Genomic DNA, 23,826 nt, shown 5'->3' with positions numbered 1-23,826 from the left:
CGTTAACCCCTGAGCCACGATGGGAACTTTAAATGATGTTCATCTTTCATTTAAAGTAGAACCCTTGGAGGGGAGTTCCTGTCATGGCACAGTAGAAATGAATCTGACTAGGAACCATAAGGTTGCGGCTTTCAATCCCTGGCCTTGCTCGGTGGGTGGGTTAAGGATCTGGCATTGCCATGAGCTGTGGTGCAGGTCACAGAGGTGGCTCAGATCCTGTGTTCCCGTGGCTGTGGTGTAGGGTGGCAGGTGTGGCTCTGATTCGACCCCTAGTCTGAGACCCTCCATATGGCACGGGTGCATCACATCACATCACATCAAATCAAATCCTTGGACTTCCTGTTCTGGCTCAGGGATAATGAACCCAACTAGTATTCATGAGGACCTATGTTTGATCTACGGGCTTGCTCCGAGGGTTAAGTATCTGGTGTTGCTGTGGCTGTGGTGTAGGCCAGCAGCTGAAGCTCCAATTCAACCCCTAGCCTGGGAACTTCCATATGCTGCACACGCGGCCCTAAAAAGCAAAAAAATGAAGTAGAATCCTTACTTTCACTGAGGGATGTGACTGGACACACCATAAGTACCACAGAAGTTGTGGCCCTGTGTTTGGAGTTACTCTGAAACGAAAGTGGACCACAATCCCTCTGCTACTGAAGACAGAACTCGCATCTTCAGAGCAGGGGCCAGTGCAGAGAGGGAACACACACGCCTTCATGCTGAGGATGTTCGCAGTAACCACAGCGTGGTGCAGACAGGTCCTTACACACACATCACTCTACCTGATAGATGATCACGTCATTGAGGAAGATTCGCAGCCAAAGCCAAGTATCTGTCTTCCACGCCAAACAAATTCTCGTAAATTCTGAGCAAGAATTCAAAAGCAAATTTACCAAAAATATGTAACATGGAAGCAGAGAATAAAACTCACAAACCCATCAAGGGAACAACAGTCAGAGAAACAAATTACCAAAAAAGGGATGTAACTTTAGACTCTGACTTCTAAAACGATGGTCCAGCTTTTCAGTTAGATAGTGAAGTTGGAACAGAAGAATGCTTACTAGTAACATACAAGCAATGTTCTTATCAGGCACCCACATCTCCCAAGATGCTAAGAGCTACTCACAATGCTTTTCAAGCATTATTTCACTTACCTTTTAAACTACTTTGCTTTCACTCAGTTAAAATAATAAAAACATGACACTAAACGTTTCAATCATTGTTTAAAAAGTCAATTTATAACTAAAGGAAAAAATCCCCTCCAGGAGTTCCCGTCGTGGCTCAGCAGTAACCAAACTGACTAGTATCCATAGGGACAGGGGTTGGGTCCCTGGCTTCGCTCACTGGGTTAAGGATCAGGCGTTGCCGTCAGCTGTGGTGTAGGTCGCACACGTGGCTCAGACCCTGCATTGCTGTGGCTGTGGCACAGGCTGGGAGCTACAGCTCCAATTCGACTCTAACCTGGGATCCTCCATAGGCTGTGGGTGAGGCCCTATAAAGCCAAAAAAAAAAAAAATTATCTCCAGCAGTCACACACCTGTCCACAATTCTAGACATGACAAGGAGAAACTGAATGATGTGATGTTTACTTAGAAAATACCACACGACACATGGGACAAGGGAACTATAGAGGTATGTGACAGAAGCAGGCCAGGGACGAATGTCCACTGGCTAAAAAGAAAGTAATGGCCTTGATCCCAAAGTTTAGAAAGCTATCCTGGTGAGCAAAGTGCTAGTGATCTCTTAACAATGTTGAAATACTCAATAGCTTTAAATTCATACAGAGAAAACTCCCTCTAGTTTATCTCTGTATTCCAAACAGGCTTTAGCACTACTTTTTGTATAGGTGGAAAGAGATACAAAGCAATGGGACAGAACAATAAAAGCAAAAAATGACCCAGCAAGATGGAAAAAAAAAAAAAGTCCATCAATATAAATTTATAAAGGAAAGACCAAAAACTCTCCCTGCAAATCCACCCAAACCCTGATTACAATACACGAGGGTGTCCTCGGCTAATAGGTGAATAAATCTGAGTGATAACCGATTAGGTACATCGCTCAAAAAAAGAATCCTATACAATGTGTGAACTACTGTAATCAATTTAATAAGCCATCAGTGCCTTGACATTTCAAATAGAATAATGACCTTTTCTGGCATGATGATTTTATGTAAAACAATAGAATGGCACAAGAGGACAAGCACGTCTTACCCTTGTCAAGGAACTCTAGGGAACAGAGCAGCTCCCAGCTCTCCCTGGCCAGCTTAAAGCTTTCTAACACCTCGATCGAGTTAGCAAGTTCTGCCTTATTGACAACAATGTGACGATTCCTTCCTTTTGTCGAACAGTCTTCATCGTCCGAACTCTGCTTAGAGAATGTGAAGGACATGGTTAGTTTAAAGCTATAAAAATAATCCCTACAGAGAAATCAGGAGAGAAGGTAGTCGACTTGAAGGACTGGAGCTCACCTCCTCCCACAAAAACACCAAAAATCACAACTAGCTGCTGAATAACCATCAACAAAAAAGGATGGAACCTGCCAAAAAAGATATTGTACACACAAAGCCAAAGTCACATGAAACAGTGAAAGGGGCACTTTTGCAACATAATCAAATCCCTTACCTGCCAGGAGGGCAACACAAAAAGTGTAAAATTATATTGCAGAGATTCTCCCCCAGGAGTGAGAGTTCTGAGCCCCATATCAGGCCCCCACCCTCCTCCATCAGAAGGAGGCAGTTCCAGAGCATTTGGCATTGAAGGCCAGTGGGGCTTGAGTGCAGGAGCTCCACAGGACTGGGGGAAACAGAGAATCCTCTCCTGGAGGACACACTGAGGTTTCACATGCACTGAGACTCAAGGTAAAGCAGTGACTCCATAGAAGTCTGGGCCAGATCTACCCATGGGCCTTACAGGGTCTCCTGGGGAGGTGGAATGTGGTTGCAGCTCACTGAGAGGGCAAGGACACTGGTGGCAGAGGGTCCTGAGGATAATCACAGGCATGAGCTTTCCTGGAGTTTGCCATTTTAGTAGCGACACCTGGCCCCACCCAATGGCCCACAGGTTCCAGTGTTGGAGTGCCCCAAACCAAACCACCAACAGGGTGGGAATACAGCCTCACCCATTAGCAGAGAGGCTGCCAAAAGTCTTACTGAGCCCATAGTCACCTCTCATCACATCCTTGATGGGGCTCTGTCCACCAAAGGGCCAAGACCCAGATCTACCCATCAGTGGGCAGACACCAGTCCCTCCACCAGGAAGCCTGCACAAGCCCCTGGACCAACCTTACCTGCCAGGGGGCAGAAACCAGAAGCAAGAGAAACTACAATCCTGCAACCTACAGAATGGACACCATAAACACAGAAAGTTAGACAAAATGAGGAAGTCAAGGCATATGTTCCAGATGAAGGAACAAGATAAAACCCCAGAACTAAGCAAAGGGGAGACAGGCAATCTACTTGAAAAAGAATTCAGATTAATGAGAGTAAATGTAGCCCACGATCTCAGGAAAAGAATGTAGGCACAGACTGAGAAGATACAAGAAATGTTTAACAAAGAACAAGAAGATTTAAATAACAAGCAAATCAGAGATGAACAATACCATAACCGAAATGAAAAACAGGAATGATTCAATAGCAGAATAAATGAGGCAGAAACCAATAAGTGAGCTTGATGACAGACTGGGGGAAATCACTGCCATGGAGCAGAATAGAGAAAAAAGAATGAAGAGAAATGAAGGCAGTTTAGCCAAAAACTTCCCTAACATGGGAAAGGAAACACTCAAGTCTATGAAGTGCAGAGAGTTACAATAGGGGGATAAACCCAAGGAGCAACATGCCAAGATATATATTCCTCAAACTGACAAAAATTAAAGACAAAAGATTAAAAGCAACAAGAGAAAAGCAATGAAAGAGACAAGGGAATTCCCATTAGGTTATCAGCTGATTTTTCAGCAGAAACTCTGTAGGCCAGAGAGGAGTGGCATGATATACTTCAAGTGATGAAAGGGAAAAACCTACAACCAAGAATACTCTACCCAGCAAGGCTCTCATTCAACAGAGAAATCCAAAGCCTTACAGACAAGCAAAAGCTAAGAGAATTCAGCACCACCAAACCAGCATTACAACAACTGCTAAAGGAACTTCTCTAAGTGGAAGGAAAAAGGCCACAACCAGTAACAAGAAAACTGTGCATGGGAAAGCTCATCAGGAAAGGCAAATATACAGAAAAGGTAGGAAATCATCCACGCACAAATATAATATCAAACCCAGTAATTTTGAGAGGAAGATAGGACAAATGCAGGATACTGGAAAGGCATTTGAAATTAAGTGACCAGCACCTTAAAACAATCTCACATGTATACAGATTGCTATATCAAAACCTCATGGTAACAGCAAATCAAAAATCTACAAGACATATGCAGACACACACACAAAAGCAATCCAAACACAACACTAAAATCTTTATCAAATCATAGGAGAACAAAAGAGAAAGAGAAGAAAAATGATACAGAAAAACAAACCTAAAACAATGAACAACATGGCCATAAGAATGTATATATTGATTATTACCTTAAATGTAAAATGAATAAATGCTCCAACCAAAAGACATAGACTGGATGAATGGACACAAAAACAAGACCTGTATATATGCTGTCTATAGGAGACCCAGATCTAGGGTCTCGGGATGCATACAGACTGAAAGTGACAGGATGGAAAAAAGTATGCTACACAACTGGAAATCAAAAGAAAGCTGGAGTTGCAGTATTCCTACCAGTCAAAATATATTTTAAAACACAGGCTATCATAAGAGACAAAGAAGGACTATATAATAATGATCAAGAGATCAATACAAGAAGAAGATATAATAATTGCAAATATATATGCACCCAACACAGGAGTACCTCAATATAGAAGGCAAATGCTATCAGCCTAAAAGGAGAAACTGACAATAACACAATTAATAGTGGAGGACTTTTAACATTCTACTCATATCAACAGACATATCATCCAAACAGAAAATCAATAAGAAAACACAAGCCTTAAGTGACACATTAGACCAGAGGGACTTATTGATATTTACAGAACATCCAATCTGAAAGCAGCAAAATACACATTCTTCTCAAGTGCACATGGAACATTCTCCAGGATAGATCACATGCTGGGGCACAAAGTAAGCCTCAATAAATTTAAGCAAATTGAAATTATATAAAGTATCTTTTCTGACCACCACACTATGAGTTTAGAAATTACAGGAAAAAAACCTGTAAAAACCAGAAACTCATGGAGACTAAACAAAATGTTACTAAACAACCACTGAAGAAGTCAAAAAATACCTCAGACAGAAGTTCCCATCATGGCTCAGCAGTTAACAAATCTGACTAGCATTCATGAGAACGCAGGTTTGATCCCTGGCCTTGCTCACTGGGTTAAGGATCTGGTGTGGCAGTCAGCTGTGGCACAGGTCACAGATGCAGCTCAGATCCTGCACTGCTGTGGTGTAGGCCAGCAGCTACAGCTCCAACTCGATACCTAGCCTGGGAACCTCCATATGCTGCAGGTGCAGCCCTAAAAACAAACAAACAAAAAAACAACCCTACAGATAAATGAAAACACAATCACAACAATTTAAAACCTAAGGGCCAAAGCAGTTCTAAGAGGGAAGTTTGTGGCAATACAACCTTACCTCAGGAAACAAGAAAAATCTCAAATAAACAATCCTAACTTTTCACTTACAGCAACCAGAGACAGATGAACAAAACTCAAAGTTATGATAGAAACCCTCCAGAAAGTGGGCACAGAGGGAACCTACCTCAACATAGTAAACACCATATATGACAAACCTACAGCTAACATCATTCTCAATGGTGAAAAGGTGAAAGAATTCTCGCTAAGATCAGAAACAAGAAGAGGATGTCCACTCTTGCCACTTCTTTTCAACATAGTTTTGGAAGTCCTAGCCATGGCAATCAGAGAAGAAAAAGAAAGAAATGGGATCCAAATTGGAAAGGAAGAAGTAAAACTATCACTGCTGCAGATGACATGATACTGTACCTAGAGAATCCTAAAAATGCTACCAGAAAATGGTTAGAGCTCATCAATGAATTTGGTAAAGTTGCAGGATACAAAATTAATACACAGAAATTAACTGCATATCTATATATTAATAATGAAAAAGCAAAAAGAGAAATTAGGGAAACAATCCCATTAATCATAGCATCCAAAAGAATAAAATACCTGTGAATAAACCTACCTAAAAGACAAAAGACCAGTATTCTGAAAACTATAACATGCTGAGGAAAGAAATCAAAGATGATACAAACAGATGGAAAGATATACCATGCTCTTAGACTGGAAGAATCAATATTGTCAAAATGACTATATTACCCAAGGCAAGCTAAAGATTCAATGCAATCCCTATCAAATCACCAACGGCATTTTTCACAGAACTAGGACAAAATACCAAAAAAAAATTTGGAAACAAAAAAGATCCCTAATAGCCAAAGCAATCCTAAGAAAGAAAAATGGAGCTGGAGGAATCAGGCTTCCAGACTTCAGACTATACTACAAAGTTAGAGTCATCAAAACAGTAGGGTTATGGCACAAAAACAGAAATGGAGATCAATGGAACAGGATTCAAATCCCAGAAATAAACCCACATACCTATGGTCAACGAATCTATGACAAAGGAGGCAAGACTATACAATGGAGAAAAGACGGTCCCTTCAGGAAGTGGTGCTGGGAAAACTGCACAGCCACATGTAAGAGAATAAAATTAGATCACTTCCTAACACCATACACAAAAATAAACTCCAAATGGATTAAAGACCTAGATATAAGACCAGACACTATAAAACTCTTAGAGGGAAACACAGGCCAAACACTCTCCGACATAAATGACAGTAACATCTTCTCAGATCCACCTCTTAGAGTAATGACAGTAAAAACAAAAATAAACAAATGGGACTTAATTAAACTTAAAAGTTCTTGCACAGCAAAGGAAACCCTAAACAAAACAAAAAGACAACCCACAGAATGGGAGAAAATATTTGCAAATGAAGTGACTGACAAGGGATTAATCTCCAAAATACATAAACACCTCCCACAGCTCAATATCAAAAAAACCAAGCAATCCCATCCAAAAATGGGCAGAAAATCTAAACAGACATTTCTCCAAAGAAGACACACAGATGGCCAAAAAACATGATACTCAACATCACTAATTATGAGAGAAATGCAAATCAAAACTACTGTGAGGTACCACCTTACACCAACCAGAATGGCCATCATCAAAAAGACTATAAACAATAAATACTGGGAGTTCCTGGAGAGGCTCAGTGGTTAATGAATCCAACTAGGAACTATGAGGTTGCGGGTAAGCTCCCTGGCCTTGCTCAGTGTGTTAAGGATCTGGCGTTGCCATGAGCTGTGGTGTAGGTCACAGATGCAGCTCAGACCCCACGTTGCTGTGGCTCTGGTGTAGGCTGGTGGCTACAGCTCTGATTAGACCCCTGGCCTGGGAACCTCCATATGCCGTGGGAGCGGCCCCAGAAAAGACAAAAAACCCCAAACCAACCAAAAACAAAACAAAACAAAACAAAACAAAAACAAACAAAAAAACCCCAATAAACACTGGAGAGGGTGTGGAGAAAAGGGAGCCCTCTTACACTGTTGGTGGGAATGTATACTGGTTCAATCATTACGGAAAACAATACAGAGTCCTCAAAAAACTAAAAATAGCAATCCCACTCCTGGGCATCTATCCAGAGAAAACTATGACTTGAAAAGATATACATACTCCAGTGCTCACTGCAGCACTAAGTACAATAGCCAAGAAATGGAAGCCACCTAAATGTCCATCAACAGAGGAGTGGATAAAGGAATGAAATAATGGCATTTGCAGCAACAGGGATGGACCTAGAGATTATCATACTAAGTGAAGTTAGACAGTGAGAGACAAACATCATATGTTATCACCTATATGTGGAATCTTAAAAAAAGCATACAAATGAACTTATTTGCAGAACAGAAACAGACTCACAGACTTTGAAAAACGTATGGTTACCAAAGGGGACAGGTTGGTGGGGAGGAACTGGGGGTTTGGGATGGAACTATTCTAAAATTAGATTGTGATGATGATTGTGCAACTATAAATATAATAAAAGCATTGAATTTAAAAAACAAAGAGAATCATACCACCCCCCCAAATAAAACTTAAAGTCAGTAGAAAGAAAGAACTTATAAAGATCATAACAGAAATAAATGAAATAGAGATGAAGAAAACAATAGGAAAGATCAATGTAACCAAAAGCTGGTCCTTTGAAAAGATAAACAAAATTGATCAGCCTTTAGCCAGACTCATCAGGAAAAAAAAGGGAGAGGGCTCAAATCAATAAAATTAGAAATGGAAAAAGAAGAAATTACAACCGACACCACAGAAATAACAATGGATCATAAGAGACTACTACAAGCAATTATATGCCAATAAAATGAACATCCTAGAAGAAACGGACAAAGTCTTAGAAAGGTACAACCTTCCACGACTAAACCAGGAAGAAATAGAAAATGTGAACAGACCAATTACAAGTACTGAAATTGAAACTGTGATTAAAAAACTTCCAACAAACAAAAGTCCAGGACTAGATGGCTTCACAAGTGAATTATATCAAGTATTTAGAGATGAGTTAACAGCATTCTGGAACTATTCCAAAAAACTTTAGAGGAAGAAACATTCCCCAGTCACACTGATACCAAAACCAGACAAAAATACCACACACACACACACACACAAAAGAAAGAAAACTGCAGACCAATAACACTGATGAACATAGATGCAAAGATCCTCAACAAAATACTAGCAAATCATAACCAGCAATACATTAAAAGGATCATACACTGTGAGTGAGTGGAATTTATCCCAGGGATGGAAGGGTTCTTCAATATCTGCAAATCAATCAATGTGATACACTACATTAACAACTGAAGAATAAAAACCATATGATCCTCTCGATAGATGCAGAAAAAGCTTTGGATACAAATCAACATCTACTTAGAAAAACTCGCCAGAAAGTGCGTGTACAGGGAATTTACCTCAACATAATAAAGGCCATACATGACAAACCCACAGCAAAAATCATACTCAACCGTGAAAGGGTGAAAGCAATCCCTCTAAGACCAGGAACAAGACAAGGATGTCCACTCTTGCCACTTTTATTCAACATAGCCATGGCAATCAGAGAAGAAAAAGAAATAAAAGGAATCCAAATTGGAAAGGAAGAAGTAAAACTGTCACTGTTTGCAGATAACATGATACTATATATACACACAATGAAATATTACTCAGCCATAAAAAAGAATGAAATAATGCCATTTGTAGCAACCTGGATGGACCTAGAGATTATCATACTAAGTGATATGAGTCAAAGACAAATATTAGGGTTATGGAAGGGGAGGGGGAGTGATAAATCAGGAGTCTGGTATTAACAGATGCACACTACTGTATATAAATAGATAAGCAACAAGGACCTACTGTATACAGCACAGGAAGCCACATTCAACACCCTGTAATAACCTATGGAAAAGAACCTGAAGCTGCACATCTGAAACACAATATTCTAAATCAACTACAGTTTAAAAGAAAAAAAGCTCCAATCGTTAAGCTAATCTCAGAAAAAAACTGGCATTTCCGTCCCACAACTCACCTTTCACCCAATTCCCTGACAGTTGGGGATCTTGCTGCCCCACCCTACTTAACATCATATTGTAGTAGTGTCATACTCAGTAGTGACATACACGCCAATCCCTTTTGCACTCCAAACCCACCTGCCAGGCATCCGAGTTTACCAGGGTCCTGCTCCTGCCGGGAGTGGGCAGTCAGATACAGTTACATGAATGCTGCGTTCACTGCTGTGGTGACTCAGGGACACATTTTTGCCTCAAAACGAGACCAGGAGTTTACGGAGGGGACCTCAGATGTGGTGGGGATAGTGTGGAGTCCAAACTGTTCGTAAACTTTTGAGAAATTGATTTTGAAATGTAAAGTACACTCTGAAGCAAGACGCCTGATCACCAGGAAGGTACTCAAGTGTGTGTGGGTGGGTGGGAACACACTGCCCACAGAGAGGAGCCCCCTGGCTCCAGGGCACTTAGTCTCGGGGAGAACTGCCGGCCCACTGCAGGGGGCAGCCACCGTCAGGGGCCATCGTTATTTGAGACTTCAGTTATTAAAGGGAGGCAGACACCTGCATTGTGAGGAGAAAGCTCCCAATTTTTAGATGCTAGGTTACCAAAAACAAAATACCATGAGTAAAACACAATAGGTCTGTGAGCTGAGCTCTGGGGCCACCAGGTATGTCCTCTGCAATGGGACAAAAAGACCTGGCTGAATTTGCATCAGGTGAGGCAGAGTAGGGGATGGAGATCCCAGATGGCCTGCAGGGCCAGGGCACGAGAGCAGAGCCTGCTAGGTTACACAGGACAGGTGACAAATGGAAGGAGGAAGAGGGGCTGGAAGGCTAAACAGCTCTACCACAGGCTGGACCCAAACTCGGGAGGCAGAAGGGGAATCCTTTCAAGCACCACAATGTCATGAGAGGCCTCTGGGGGCTCAGGCTCTGTTCACATGCCCAGGACACTGGAGTGGACAAGACAAGGTCACTGACCCTGTGGAGCTTGTACTCTGGTGAGAGGACATGGGGACCCAACCAAGCAACTAAGGATTGAAAAGTCTGCAAAGCCTAAAATATTCACCATTGGGCTTTTTACAGAGAAAGGGAGCAGAGTCCTGATGTCCCCACTGTCATGATACACGATAGGCTTCCACTAAAGCTTTCCTTGCAAGAAAGGATTCCTCTGCTTAAACAGTTTGAAGACTGTGGAGATCCCCCTGTGCTGCAAGAAGACTGGTGGCGTTTCTGGAGCACTGAGACGTGGGTTCGATACCCTACCCGGCACAGTAAATTAAGGATCCAGCATTACCACAGTCGTGGCTTAGGTCACAACTGTGGCTTGGATCTGATCCCTGGCCCAGGAACTCCGTATGCTGTGGGGCAGCCAAAAAAGAAAAAAAAAAAAGAGTCTGGAAACTAGTGTTGTATGCAGGCTGGCCGGCGGCCTGGCCAAACCGGAAGACTAATCATTCTTCACACCCTCTGGCTTCTTGCATCTTTGTGCAAACTGTCGCCTCTTGACAAAATCCCAATTCCAAACAATAACCTCCTAAACATCCTGCAAGGCTGACCTGATGCCCAAAGCTCACCTTCTTCATGAAACCTTTCCAACATCTCTCCTGGGGCTGTAATGACTTCCCACCCTGACTGGTGGCCGAGAGACTCCCCATTCTGCAGCCAGTACCCACCACAGCTCTACATGTCCAAGGCAGCTCATTTGGTTTTGTCCTTTAATCAACACCATTCACACAGGTATAAATAACTCATACCAGGGTTTCTCGACCTCGGCACCACTGGCCTTTTGGGCTGGGTAACTCTGTTGTGTGCTGTCCTGCACACGTAGCGTGTTTAGCTACATTCCAGCCCCCACTCACTAGATGCTAAAGGCAACCCCTCCCCACTGAGCCATGCCCATCGAAAATGTCCTCGGTCATTGCCAAATATGCCAGGGAGCAGAACCACCTCTCCGCTGAGAACCACCAACTTATCCATGAATTCTATCTCACAATGAAACGACCTAAGCTTTATTAATTTAGCTCCAAAGCCCTATTTTATGAATTTCATTTCTAGCAAACCATAAACATGTAATCTGTTAACACATGCATCTGAGAGGATTACCATGGTTTTCTCTCTTCCCTCGGCTAGTTTCCTCTTTTTATGAATGTGTTTATTGCGATCAACTTCTACATCACCATACACATTCGCCACGTCCTCGAGAAGAACCAGCGGAACTTGGCTCGGGGCATTAGGACCTGTGGAGGGAGGGAAAACAGCAGCACTGAAGACGGCCGCAAAAATCAAGGGAGGACTTGATATCAGCTGGAAGTACACTCAACTGTCACACGAAAATGTAAGTCATTGATCCCAATTCGGTAAGTCAGTACGGACACACAGAAATAAAAGACTGTACAGATATACCCCAAGCTGATGATAAAGGTTCTGTGGATTACAAGTGAAAGCACCTTCTTTGTATCTGGAGCCATAAAATTACCCAAAAAAGTAAGTCTACAAAGTTATGGATAGAAATTCCAAACAAATATATGAAATACCACAGGCAATACACAAAAACGAGAGCTTGGCTACATTGGAAGTATTGTAGGTGATCTTACCCTCTTTTCTATTTTTCACATTTTCTACACTCTATATGCATGCATTATTATTTTAAAAATCTCTGTTTACTGCCAAGTGTTAAATCATCAATACTTTGCTGTTTTTTCATAATAGAGGCACTTGGTATCTGTATTTAGTTTCGCAGTACCATTACATCCTTTGATAGAGTTTTTAATGCAAATGACCTTACCTAAAAACCACCAAAAAGAGTTCCCATTGTGTCTCAGCGTAAAGGGATTTGACTAGCATCCATGAGGACACAGGTTCGATCCCTGGCCTCACTCAACGGGTTAAGGATCCTGTGTTGCTGTGAGCTGAGGTGTAGGTCACAGCCATGGCTTGGATCTGGCATTGTTGTGGCTGTAGTGCAGGCCAATTTGACCCAGAGCCTGGGAACCTCCATATGCTGCAGGTACAGCCCTAAGAGATAAAAAAAAAAAACCAAAAACCCACCGCCAACTAATAAAAGCACTATCATCACCCTCGCAGTTATTTGGATCCAAGAACAACATTAAGGTAAACATTTTCATCTTCCTCACTGTCCCCAATGAGGCCACTCTTCAAAACTCTTCAACCAACCTTGGAATAGAGATGGTTGTATGCTGTTGACATACTGGAATGCATTCTTAAAGAAGACCAACATGGTGGAATAAACCACTTGGTTCTTATATTTTGCATGAGCTTCGCTATCAAAGTTGTTCATGTATCTGCAGAGATCCTTCATTCTATGCAAAATATCACTGTAGCTTCTGAAAGAGGAAGGATAAAAATCATTAAAATTACTCCAGCTTCGTCAGCAAAAGGTCCAGAGAAAAGCCCCAACGGAATGCTTACATTTACCAAATGTGGCTCTAGGCATGCAAAATTACCCTTCATAGTCTGCTTAGGCATGCAAATCCCTTTCTGAATTAGAGCAGGGATCAGGCCACAAGTTTGTGACACAAACATGCCAAGTAGCTTCTCTCCCTTCTGAACACCAAGGAGTGCTTCAAACTCAACAGCCTCTTGAGAGTTCACGCTTCCAATGGGAATCTTTGAGTAAAGTGAAAAACCACACTCTTTTGTGTAAACACTGAGTAATATAGAATTTGCCCAGAGAGAAGTGTACCTATACATTGCATGCTTTTAGAAAAAAAGTGTTTTGGGGGCATGCCTATCATGGCTTAGTGGTAACGAAACCAACTAGTATCCATGTGGATGCAGGTTCGATCCCTAGCCTCTCTCAGTGGGTTAAGGATCTGGTGTTGCTGTGAGCTATGGTACAGGTCACAGATGCAGCCTGGATCCCACGTTGCTGTGGCTGCAGTGTAGGCTGGCAACTGTAGCTCTGATTTGACCTCCAGCCTGGGAACGTCCATATGCTGCCAGTGTAGTCCTGAAAAGACCAAAAAAAAAGAAAGAAAAAAAAGTGTTTTTGTGGTTTTTTTTCTTTTTTGTCTTTTGTCTTTTTAGGGCTACGCCCGCAGCATATAGAGGTTCTCAGCCTAGGGGTCGAATTGGAGCTGTTGCCAACAGCCTACACCAGAGCCAGAGTAACTCGGGATCCAAGCCGCATGTGCGGCCTACACCATAGCTCACGGCAATGCCGGATCCTTAACCCACTGAGCGAGGCCAGGGACTGAACCTGAGGCCTCATGGTTCCTAGTCAGATTCATTTCCACTGTGCCAAAACGGGAACTCCTGTTTTGTGCTTTAGACATTATAAGAAAATTTGTTAGGCAATCCCAAAACGAACACTGTTTTACCGTCTTCCTTTATCCATCTGCCATTCACATCTTGCTCCAACAACATTCAAAATCTTAAACAATCTCTCCCAGGGATCCACGATCTGGGACGATTTTTCAGTCAGCCCTTCTATGATGTACTTCTGAGAGCTACGTTTGCTAGGCGACATTAAGTCAGATGTTTCTTGGGCACCTGAGATGTGAGGAAAAAGTAGCTGACAATCAATAATAACCACTTACTACTTATGCGCTACTTCTAAAGAAAAAAAATGCTTGAACCTCCCCACACTCTAAAAGCAAGAGCACAGAATCTCAATGTGTTGTGTACTTTGTTTAATGACCCACAACCAGCTGGTGGTATAGCAGGAGGTGACTTCTGACCTGTGGCACGCATACGGAGCAAACGATTCTGTTCAGCAGGTCTGCTGTTGCAATGGAGGAGTAAAACTGGTTTCAGAAAAGTCTCATCTCCTACCTGTAGTATTTTCTCCTAGGGATTGTCTTTTACATTTTCTTTTAAGTTGTTTTAGTTTTTGTTTTTTTCAGGGCCTCACCCGCAGGATATTGAAGTTCCCAGGCTAGGAATCAAACTGGAGCTACAGCTGCCAGCCTACGCCACAGCCACAGCAACACGGGATCCAAGCCACGCCTGTGACCTACACCACAGCTCACAGAAATGCAATCCTTAACCCACTGAGCAAGGCCAGGGATCCAACCTGCATCCTCATGGATACCAGTTGGATTCATTTCTGCTGTGTCACAACAGAAACTCCTAGGGATCATTTTTTAGAAAGACTATCAAATTGGCATGCATCCAGGAGAATAATCAGAATGCTTAGGCATTTCTGAGCTTGACATTTTAGAAAATAAAATAAATTGCAGGATACTCCTACTTACCTTGATGCTGATTCTCTATCTGAGTAGACCTAGTGACATAATTGATATAAAATTCAGCTGCTTTGTTCAAGTACTTGTATAGCAAGTTGGCAGGCAACCGGACATCATGGTTGTTAATTATCAGAGGAAGGACATCACAAACTGTTGAAAGGATAGTGAGAAAAAATTGATTCGGTTGTTTGTCTCTTCTAGGGTTCTGGCAACAAAATTTCCTTTCAAGTTCACTCATGTAGTATCTAACATATGTGGGGGAAAAAACTCTTCTAGCACATTTATCTAAAAGCCACAGTGCAAAAAAAAAAAAGAAAAAAAAAGTAACCAAATAAGGAGTTCCCGTTGTGGCGCAGCAGAAACAAATCCAACTAGTAACCATGAGGTTGAGGGTTTGATCCCTGGCCTTGTGCAGCAGGCTAAGGATCTGGCGTTGCCATGAGCTGTGGTGTAGGTCACAGACATAGCTCAGATTCTGCGTTGCTGTGGTTGTGGCATAGACCATCAGCTGTAGCTCCGATTGGACTCTTAGCCTGGGAACCTCCATATGCCGCAATGCAGCCCTAAAAAGAAAAAAAAAAAAAAAAAAAGCCGCAGTACAGAACGACATCAGTGGATGGAGTTAGCAAGGAAACCCTCAGGCAGATTCTACATTGTGGATGATGTTCGGGTGGAAATTCAGGTGTTTGTTATCGTGCTTCATGTTTAAGTACAAGGTTACACATATTCTTTCAGAGGTATCAACTATTACATAATAAAAATTTAAGTGTTCCCACCGTGGCACAGTGGGTTAAGAACCTGACTGCAACAGCTCGGGTCCCTATGAAGGTGCAGGTCTGATCCCCAGCCCGACGCAGCGGGTTAAAGGATCTGGCACTGCCACAGCTGTGGCTTGGATTCAATTCCAGGCTTAGGAACTTCCACATGCTGTGGATGAGGCCATTAAAAAAAAAAATATTTAGAAGTTGCTTAAAATGCTTTTTGGACTGAAGAAGAAAAAAAAAAAATCCAAGGATTTAAACTCTATAATGCAAAAAGTTCCTCTGCTTTCCACAAACAACCTTATTTCTAAAATGGCACTCACTTCAGTATATTCTACTTACCTTAAGGAATTAATACAAAATGTGATTTTTCTTACCAAATAATTTTCTAAAGCAGTTAACAGGAGATTCTTGCTCTTCAATAGTTTCAGCCTCTAATAGTGCTTCCCCAAGGCCAACCTGTATAAAAATACAATTTATCATTTAAATGTGTTACAGTTTCAGATGTTGGAATTACATGAAAAAAGCATATTTTATTTACCACATAATTTGTATATTCAAACTTCCCGAAGAAATTCTTGTTTTAAAGATGAAAACAAAAGCACCCATCGGCAACATTCACCTGACTAGACTCAGTTATTCTCCTCTGAACTAATAAAATTAAAATGTTAACAAGATGTCTAAGAAACTTAAAGGAAGGATTAAAGGAAGGACTGGAATGAGTTAGAATGGTAATAGAGATGTAGATGTTTTTCTAAGAAATGTGGAAACTAACTTTACTCTTCATGTCAAGGTGTGTTATGTAGACAAAGCTTAGCACTTTCAAGAGCTGCCAGGAGTAGCCAGCCATCAGCCTGGAAATACCACCTTTCCATTACTGATGCCCTAGTACAGTAGAAAGCTGGCTTGTCAAAATCCAACAAGATGTCTGCAACCTCTTCCATGCAAAGCACCTGAGGATGCAGGGGGTGGGAGTGGGAGAACGATGTGAAAGATGACCTGAGATAGGAAGTTAAAAGAGTAATGATCAGGGAGTATATAAGAGGTTGAATAGTGTCCCCCCAAATTCATGTCCATGCAGAATCTCAGAACATGACTTTATCCATTTTTTATCTTATGAAAAAGGTCTTTGTAGATGCAGTTGGTTAAGATGAAGTCAGAATGGATTGGGGGGGCTTTAAATCCAGCGACTAGCATCTTTATTAGAAAGTCATGTAAAGATACTGGGATGTAGACACACAAAGAAGGCCAGGTGACAAGAGAGACAGAAACTGGAGTGATGAAGACAAGGAATGGCAGGGCCTGCTGGCACCCACCAGAAGCCAGGGCGAGGTGGGCAGGCATCTGCTCCAGAGCCTTAACTGGGAGCACGGCCCTACCCATACCTTGCTTTTGAACTTCCAGCTTCCAGAACTATGAGAAAATAAGCTTGCTGTTTTAAGACACCCAGCTTCTGGTACTTTGTTAGAGCAGCCCTTTGGAACAAATACACAAAGGAAGAGAGAGGGTTAACGGGGGGCCAGCAGCCAGAAGGGTGGAGAGGGACAGAATAAGCAGAAAAGTTTGAATTAAGAGAGTTAATGATTTGAATCCCACAGCAACACGGATGCAACCAGATGATCATACTAAGTGAAGTAAGTCAGACAGAGAAACACAAACATCACGTGAAATCACTTATAAGTGGAATCTAAAATATGACACAAATGAATTTACCTACAAAATAGAAACCGACTCATGGACGAGGAGAACAGACGTGTGGTTGCCGTGGCGGAGGGGTTTGGAAGAGGGATGAACTGGGAGGTGGGGGTTACTAGATGTAAGCTATTATTATTATACATGGAGGGAATAAACGACAAGGTCCTGGAGTTCCCGTTGTGGCTCAGTGGTTAACGAATCTGACAAGGAACTGCAAGGTTGTGGGTTCGATCCCTGGCCTTGCTCAGTGGGTTAAGGATCTGGTGTTGCTGTGAGCTGTGGTGTAGGTCACAGACGCGGCTCGGATCCCGCATTGCTGTGGCTCTGGTGGAGGCTGGCAGCTACAGATCCGATTAGACCCCTAGCCTGGGAACTTCCATATGCGGCAGGAGTGGCCCTAGAAATGGCAAAAAGACAAAAAACAAACAAACAAACACAACAAAGTCCTATAGTACAGCACATAGAACTACATTCAATAACCTATGAATGGGCAGAGTAGAGGAAAGTCAGTGTTCATACAGCAAAAGCATGTGGAAAATGCATCTTAGGACTACTTGAATACAATGGAATGGATTACTTTTTTTTGTTTTTTTTTGGTCTTTTTAGGGCTGCACCCACAGAAAATCTAGGTTCCTAGACTAGGGGTTGAATCAGAGCTGCAGCTGCTGTCCTATACCACAGCCACAGCCATGCCAGGTCCCAGTCATGTCTTTGACCTACACCGCAGCTCATGGCAAAACTGGATCCCACTGGAACCCACTGACGGAAGCCAGGGATCGAACTGAGTCCTCATGGATACTACTTGGGTTCGTTACTGCTGAGCCACTAGGGGAACTCTGGAATGGATTACTTTTTTTCAACTTTACTGTATTCTACAAATTGCAGACAAGAAGCACTGTCAAAGCCTGGTGACTATTTCCTTATACTGGTAAGACAACTTCAACTTGAAATTCATAGCTTGGTAACAGGGACGTCCTTTTAAACTTTACGACAACTTCCTCGCTGTGAATTCAATCTTATCCAGTGCTCCTCAGAATTTCTTCTTTAAAATAATACACACTACAGCTCTTAAACATATAATGAATGCACCAGTCAATTTTTCTTTTGAGAAAAAGGAAAGGATCAAATCTTACCCCATGTTGCACCACTGTTTCAGGGAAGCGTCTCAACAGGAGAAGCAACATCTCTGATCGTTCCAAAGTGTTGAAGCATTGTTCTGTAACCTTTAGTAACATTTCACACTGGACCCGGCCAGGAAGAGTTTCAAATAAACCTGTATATGACACATTTCACTTTTAAAAGTTTCTTTCAGAAAGAAAACATGGAAGCAAAAGTGGAACTAAGACACTGTTGTGCATAGGATGAGATATGCTAAGTGAAAAATCACTATCATTGTACTTCATCTACACTCTGGAAGGCTTTTGGGTCAGAACGTACAGGGCATGTTCGCTAAGTGACCATAAAACAAATTACTAGAACTTTCTCTCCTGTACCGTGGGGATCTGCCTAATCTACAGAGGCTTTCTGATTACTGTAGAACTTATTAAAAATATATTCAGGAGTTCCTGTCGTGGCGCAGTGGTTAACGAATCCAACTAGGAACCATGAGGTTGCGGGTTCGGTCCCTGCCCTTGCTCAGTGGGTTAAGGATCCGGCGTTGCCGTGAGCTGTGGTGTAGGTTGCAGACGCGGCTCGGATCCTGTGTTGCTGTGGCTCTGGTGTAGGCCGGTGGCTACAGCTCCGATTCAACCCCTAGCCTGGGAACCACCATATGCCACGAGAGCGGCCCGAGAAATGGCAAAAAGACAAAAAAAAAATATATATATATATATATATTCAGTTCCCCAGGCAAACTGATAAATCCACATCCTTTAAGGAATTGTAAAGGGTTCTAAGCAAACGCTCAAGGGTCCAAGTGGCATCTTTTGTACAAGCTTGAGTTGCCAAGAACAAAACATACACAAGGGTACCAATAACACAGATGTGACCTTTTTGGGGGAAATTAATACACAGAATGTGGTATTCCAGAAAGAGTAATTTATACATCATTATCACTTCATTCTTACTTCTTAAAAACTGGGTTTGTTTATCCTGTGAATCGTTTCTTAATGCTGATGTAATAAGGCTGATTTCTCTCCATACCACCGGCTGATCTGGGAAATTCACAAACCTATTTTTAAAATGAATGCATTAAATTAAAATGTCAGATTCCATACAGCATCCAAAAAAAGAAAATAAAACATTAGCATTGGAGAAAAATACATTTTACCTTATTCCACATGAATACAATCACATACCAAAACAAACCAAGATAAAGATATAAAAATAAAAACTAAGGGACATTCCTGTTGTGGCTCAGCAGTAACAAGACCAACCAGCATCGGTGGGTTCAATCCCTGGTCTCACTCAGTGGGTTAAGGATCTGGCGTGGCCGTGAGCTGTGGTGTTGGTCGCAGACATGGCTTGGATTCCAGTTTGCTGTGGCTGTGGTGTAGGCCGACAGCTGTCTCCAATTCAACCCCTAGTCCGGGAACTTCCATATTCCATAGTGCATCAAAATTTAAAATCTACCCTTTGACCATGAAGATCTAAGAATATAGTTTTACAGGAAAAAAAAAAAAAACCCACCAAAATGTGACTATAAAACTGCTTACTGACTCGCTGAATATTATCTCAAGTAGCTGAAAACTATCCAAATGTCCAACAATAAGAGTGGTTAAAAAAAATGCTATGCAGGAGTTCTCCCTGTGGCACAGTGGGTTAAGTATCCAGCTGTAGCGAGTTGGATAACTGTGGGAGGTTTAGGTTGGAACTCTGGCCCAGCACAGTGGGTCAAATGATCTGGTGCTGAAGCATAGGTTGCAGCTGTGACTTGGATTTAATCCCTGGACCAGGAACTTCCATATGCCACGGTGTAGCCATAAAACGAAAAAAAAAAAAAAAGAAAAAAGAAAAAAAAAAGGAAGAAATGTTTTTCAGACCTGAAAAAGAATGACATAGATCTCTATATGCCTACATGTGGGCCAAGAAAGAAACCTGCAGCAAAGTGGGAATAGTATGAACTGTCACAACCCTCCCCCCATTTACTGATGAGTACTGTATGTTAACAGACACATATATACACACACTTAACTCTGGTTAAGGTTAGGATAGACTCCCACCTATTATTCTCTACACTCCAGTACTGTCTGAACTTCTGCGAAGTTAAATTTTCCAAAATAAAATAAACTGGATAGAAGAGTTTTAACACGAATAAAACCTAAGAAGACCTCTTTGCATTAGATATGGCAGCAATTAATGCAAGGCCTGGATTCGTGACTGGGTAAGCTTTAGGCACCCCATATGCAGGTGAACTTGAAGATCTTCCCTCAGCTCCTACTTCCAAGGACAGGAACAAAACCTCCCCAGAGACCCAGCGGCGTCCCCACTCACATGTCGTAGAGCAGCCTCCCGGCGGTGGCCGTCCGCTCTGCGTTCCGCTCAATTGTGTACATTTCATACTGCAACACAAGTTAGAGCCAGGGGTCAGGCCCTTGGCCCCGGGCCATCCCTGCTCACCCCCTTCGGCCCCCACCCCGACCCCTGGAGGTCCCAGAGTCAGGCATCACTTGGAGACACTGCCACAGGGCTAACAGGCTCACTCCCAGCCCCGGTTCCCAGATGGGTGCAGGAACGGCTCAGAGATAGCAGGTGGCCACTAAGATCAGAATTACTGAAGGCACCTGGCGTCTAACACTGTAAGCTTAGGCGCTTCTCGTTCCCCTGATACACGTATACAATTTGATTGGCTGCAGATGTGGCGGCGTTCCATCCCCTTCCATAGCTACAGCCCAGAGTTATCGCTGGTGCTCACTACACTGTGCAGGAGCTCTAACCCGTGGGAACCTCAAACACCGCCCCGCCCCCATCCCGCCCCAACCCCACCGCCGCGGTCCGGACCCAGGGGCCGGCTGGCAGCTTTCCCCGGCCGCACGAGGCGCGGTCCGGGCCGCAGGATGCTAACGCTCCCCTCTCCCGCGCCGGCCTGGCCTGGGGCAGGGCCCCGGGGTCCCGGGTGCCGCCCCGCGGGGCGGCCCCGGGCAGGGCGGAGGGGGGCTGGGAGGGCGCTCACACCTGAGCGCGCGGCCCTGCCTCACCTGGATGTTGAAGTCGGTGGGGTAGAGGCTGCGGGCCGTGATTAGCCAAGCCTTGGCGGCCCACAGGTCCTGCTGCACCAGCTCCCGAGCTCGCTGCACCAGGAACTCGCAGTCGCCCTGGGCTGACATGACCCCGGCGGCGTCGGGCGCCCAGAGGCAACCGGACCTTCCGGCTAGGAGACACCACCACTAACTAGCGCCGCCGACGCCGCCGCCGCGGCCGCCGACGCTACTGCGCATGAGTGGAGTCGGGAGGACGTCCGCACGTGGATCCGGAAGGGCATCCGGGTTTTGTAAGCAGCCTTTTCGTGTCGGTTCTCCGCCTCCGTCCAACCCCTTCCTCTTTTGAGGAGCTTGGGTGTTGGTCCAGACTCTTCCAGGTCGCCTCCAAGACGTGGAGAATCGGATTCTCAGTCTTGCGGACTGGGGTGTGACCCTGGTACCTCCAGGGAGCATGCGCAGATCCTGGTCCCTCGGCGCCGGGAGGCGGGCGGTTGGTGCTGGCCCAAGTGGCCGGCGCGTCCCGGCGCCCTGGAGCCACCGCTGGGGCGGGGCAGAAGCTGGAGGGCGGAGGTTGACGCGGAGTCGCTGCTGGTTCGAATGTACAGAAAAGCCTGCGCCAGTTTGAGTTCGGTGGGAACGCCGGTGCTATGAATCCTCGGTACCGCCCTGTCCCACTGTTGTTGCGCCTTTATTCCCTGGTTTCTTCAACAAACATTTATCGAGCGGTTGCGGTGATAGTCCTTGGAGAGTGCTTTGCTGCGTGCTGGGGAACTCCAGAGTTAATTATCCTGGTCCATCCGAAGTTTACATCGTTGGGGATGGCTGACCTACAGAAAACAGCTGTTTAATTATCTCCTCCAATCGAAATCAGTGTCCTTTTCACCAAATAAAATAATCTCCCTGCTCTCGTGAAGGGAGGCCGCACTCAGGAGCCAGAGGCGTTTATTTGCCTAGTAGGAAGAATGTGCCAAAACGTGGGTTCTAAACATTTCATTGGAGTTTCCAATCCAAGGTCTATACACAAGAATTTTAGCAAGTTCTAGTACCACTGATATCTTCTATTTGAATCTAAGATTAGAGATTCAAAGCTGATTTGTTTGTAGAAAGAAGGAAGGAAAGAAGAAAGAAAAAATTACTATATACTTCTATACGTCGAAAAATTGTACTCATGTTAAATATGAATGTATACATTGCACAGTATATACATTGTGTACCAAAAGTGTTGCTTGCTATCAAGCCATCAGGCACTGTAGCACGACCCCCTCAGTTCCTGATGTTGCCTCATGAGGGGAGTTCAGGATGGAGAAAAACAGGATCCAGGCCCTAGTTAAGACGCATATCTAAGGAGTAATTTCTTTTCTTTTTTTTTTTTTAAGGGCCCCTCCGGGGGCATAGGAAGTTGAGTGGGAGCTGCAGCTGCCGGCCTATACCACAGCAAGGCCAGATCCAAGCCATGTCTGCCATCTACACCGCAGCTCATGGCAACAATGCTGGATCCTTAACCCACTGAATGAGGCCGGGGGTCAAACCAGAGTCCTCATGGATACTAGTTGGATTTGTTACCACTGAGCCACAATGGAACTCCCTCTTCTCCCTGATTTTTAGCTTGCAGACTTTGAAACCTGCGTTTTCCTCTTAGAGTAGCTGCCTCCTCCTGGGCTTATATCCTTCCTACTCATGCTAATGCCTTGCTTGGACACTCAGCATGTTCAACATCTTTGCTTCTTACCCACCACTGTATCCACTGTTCAAATTAACAACCCTGGATCCATCCTGTGGTATATTTTCTTGGATGTTGTGACTGGCTTGAAACAGGTACAATATATATTCAATGAACACTAAGGAGGCTGTTCTGTTGGAGAATAGCACAGATTGATACGTAATAACAGCACAGATTGATGCTGTAATAAATTCTTGGTTTTAGTATCAGTTTGGGTTCTCAGCTTCTTTCACCTCCCTTCTTCCAGTTAGGAACTCTGGATCTATGAACTGACAGGAGTCTGGGTGTTGGATACTTTCTGTATAGTCATTCAACTAAGATTTCTGCTTACCTGGCTTAGATTTTCTCTGATTTTTTTGTTTTTTTTGGTCACACCTGTGGTGTGCAGAAATTCCCAGTCTAGAGATAGAACACACACCACAGAAGTTACAATGCTGGATCCTTTAACTGCTAGGCCACCAGGGAACTCCTAGACTTTCTCTGATTTTTTTTTTTTTTTTTTGTCTTTTTAGGGCCACTCCCTCAGCATATGGAAGTTCTCGAGCTACGGGTCCAATCAGAGCCAGAGCTGCCAGCGTACGCCACAGCCATAGCAATACCAGACCCAAGGTACATCTGACCTACACCAC

At 43.6% G+C, this 23,826-nt stretch overlaps 1 protein-coding gene across 4 annotated transcripts in view; it reads right to left on the bottom strand.

Moving 5' to 3' along the window:
• Nucleotides 1-21,691, bottom strand: part of INTS10 (integrator complex subunit 10) — a 44,765-nt gene extending 23,074 nt beyond the window's left edge. The window contains exons 1-11 of one of the 4 annotated variants that reach the window (XM_047771747.1): nt 21,475-21,691; nt 20,771-20,838; nt 19,405-19,508; nt 18,472-18,611; nt 16,021-16,102; nt 14,892-15,032; nt 14,016-14,187; nt 12,850-13,019; nt 11,779-11,912; nt 2,208-2,364; nt 780-862 (exon numbers count right to left, since the gene is read on the bottom strand). In XM_047771747.1, coding sequence (XP_047627703.1) covers nt 780-862; nt 2,208-2,364; nt 11,779-11,912; nt 12,850-13,019; nt 14,016-14,187; nt 14,892-15,032; nt 16,021-16,102; nt 18,472-18,611; nt 19,405-19,508; nt 20,771-20,838; nt 21,475-21,603 — 1,380 coding nt within the window. In that variant the 5' untranslated portion in view covers nt 21,604-21,691. The remainder of the gene's footprint in view (nt 1-779; nt 863-2,207; nt 2,365-11,778; nt 11,913-12,849; nt 13,020-14,015; nt 14,188-14,891; nt 15,033-16,020; nt 16,103-18,471; nt 18,612-19,404; nt 19,509-20,770; nt 20,839-21,474) is intronic. The other 3 variants (XM_047771748.1, XM_047771749.1, XM_047771750.1) reach the window with 3 other exon arrangements.
• Between the last annotated feature and the right edge of the window lie 2,135 nt (nt 21,692-23,826).

Source organism: Phacochoerus africanus, chromosome 3, assembly GCF_016906955.1.
Source record: "Phacochoerus africanus isolate WHEZ1 chromosome 3, ROS_Pafr_v1, whole genome shotgun sequence".
NCBI lineage: Eukaryota > Metazoa > Chordata > Mammalia > Artiodactyla > Suidae > Phacochoerus > Phacochoerus africanus.
Note: the sequence above shows the minus strand (reverse complement) of the source record. Positions and strands in the feature narration are given on the sequence as shown.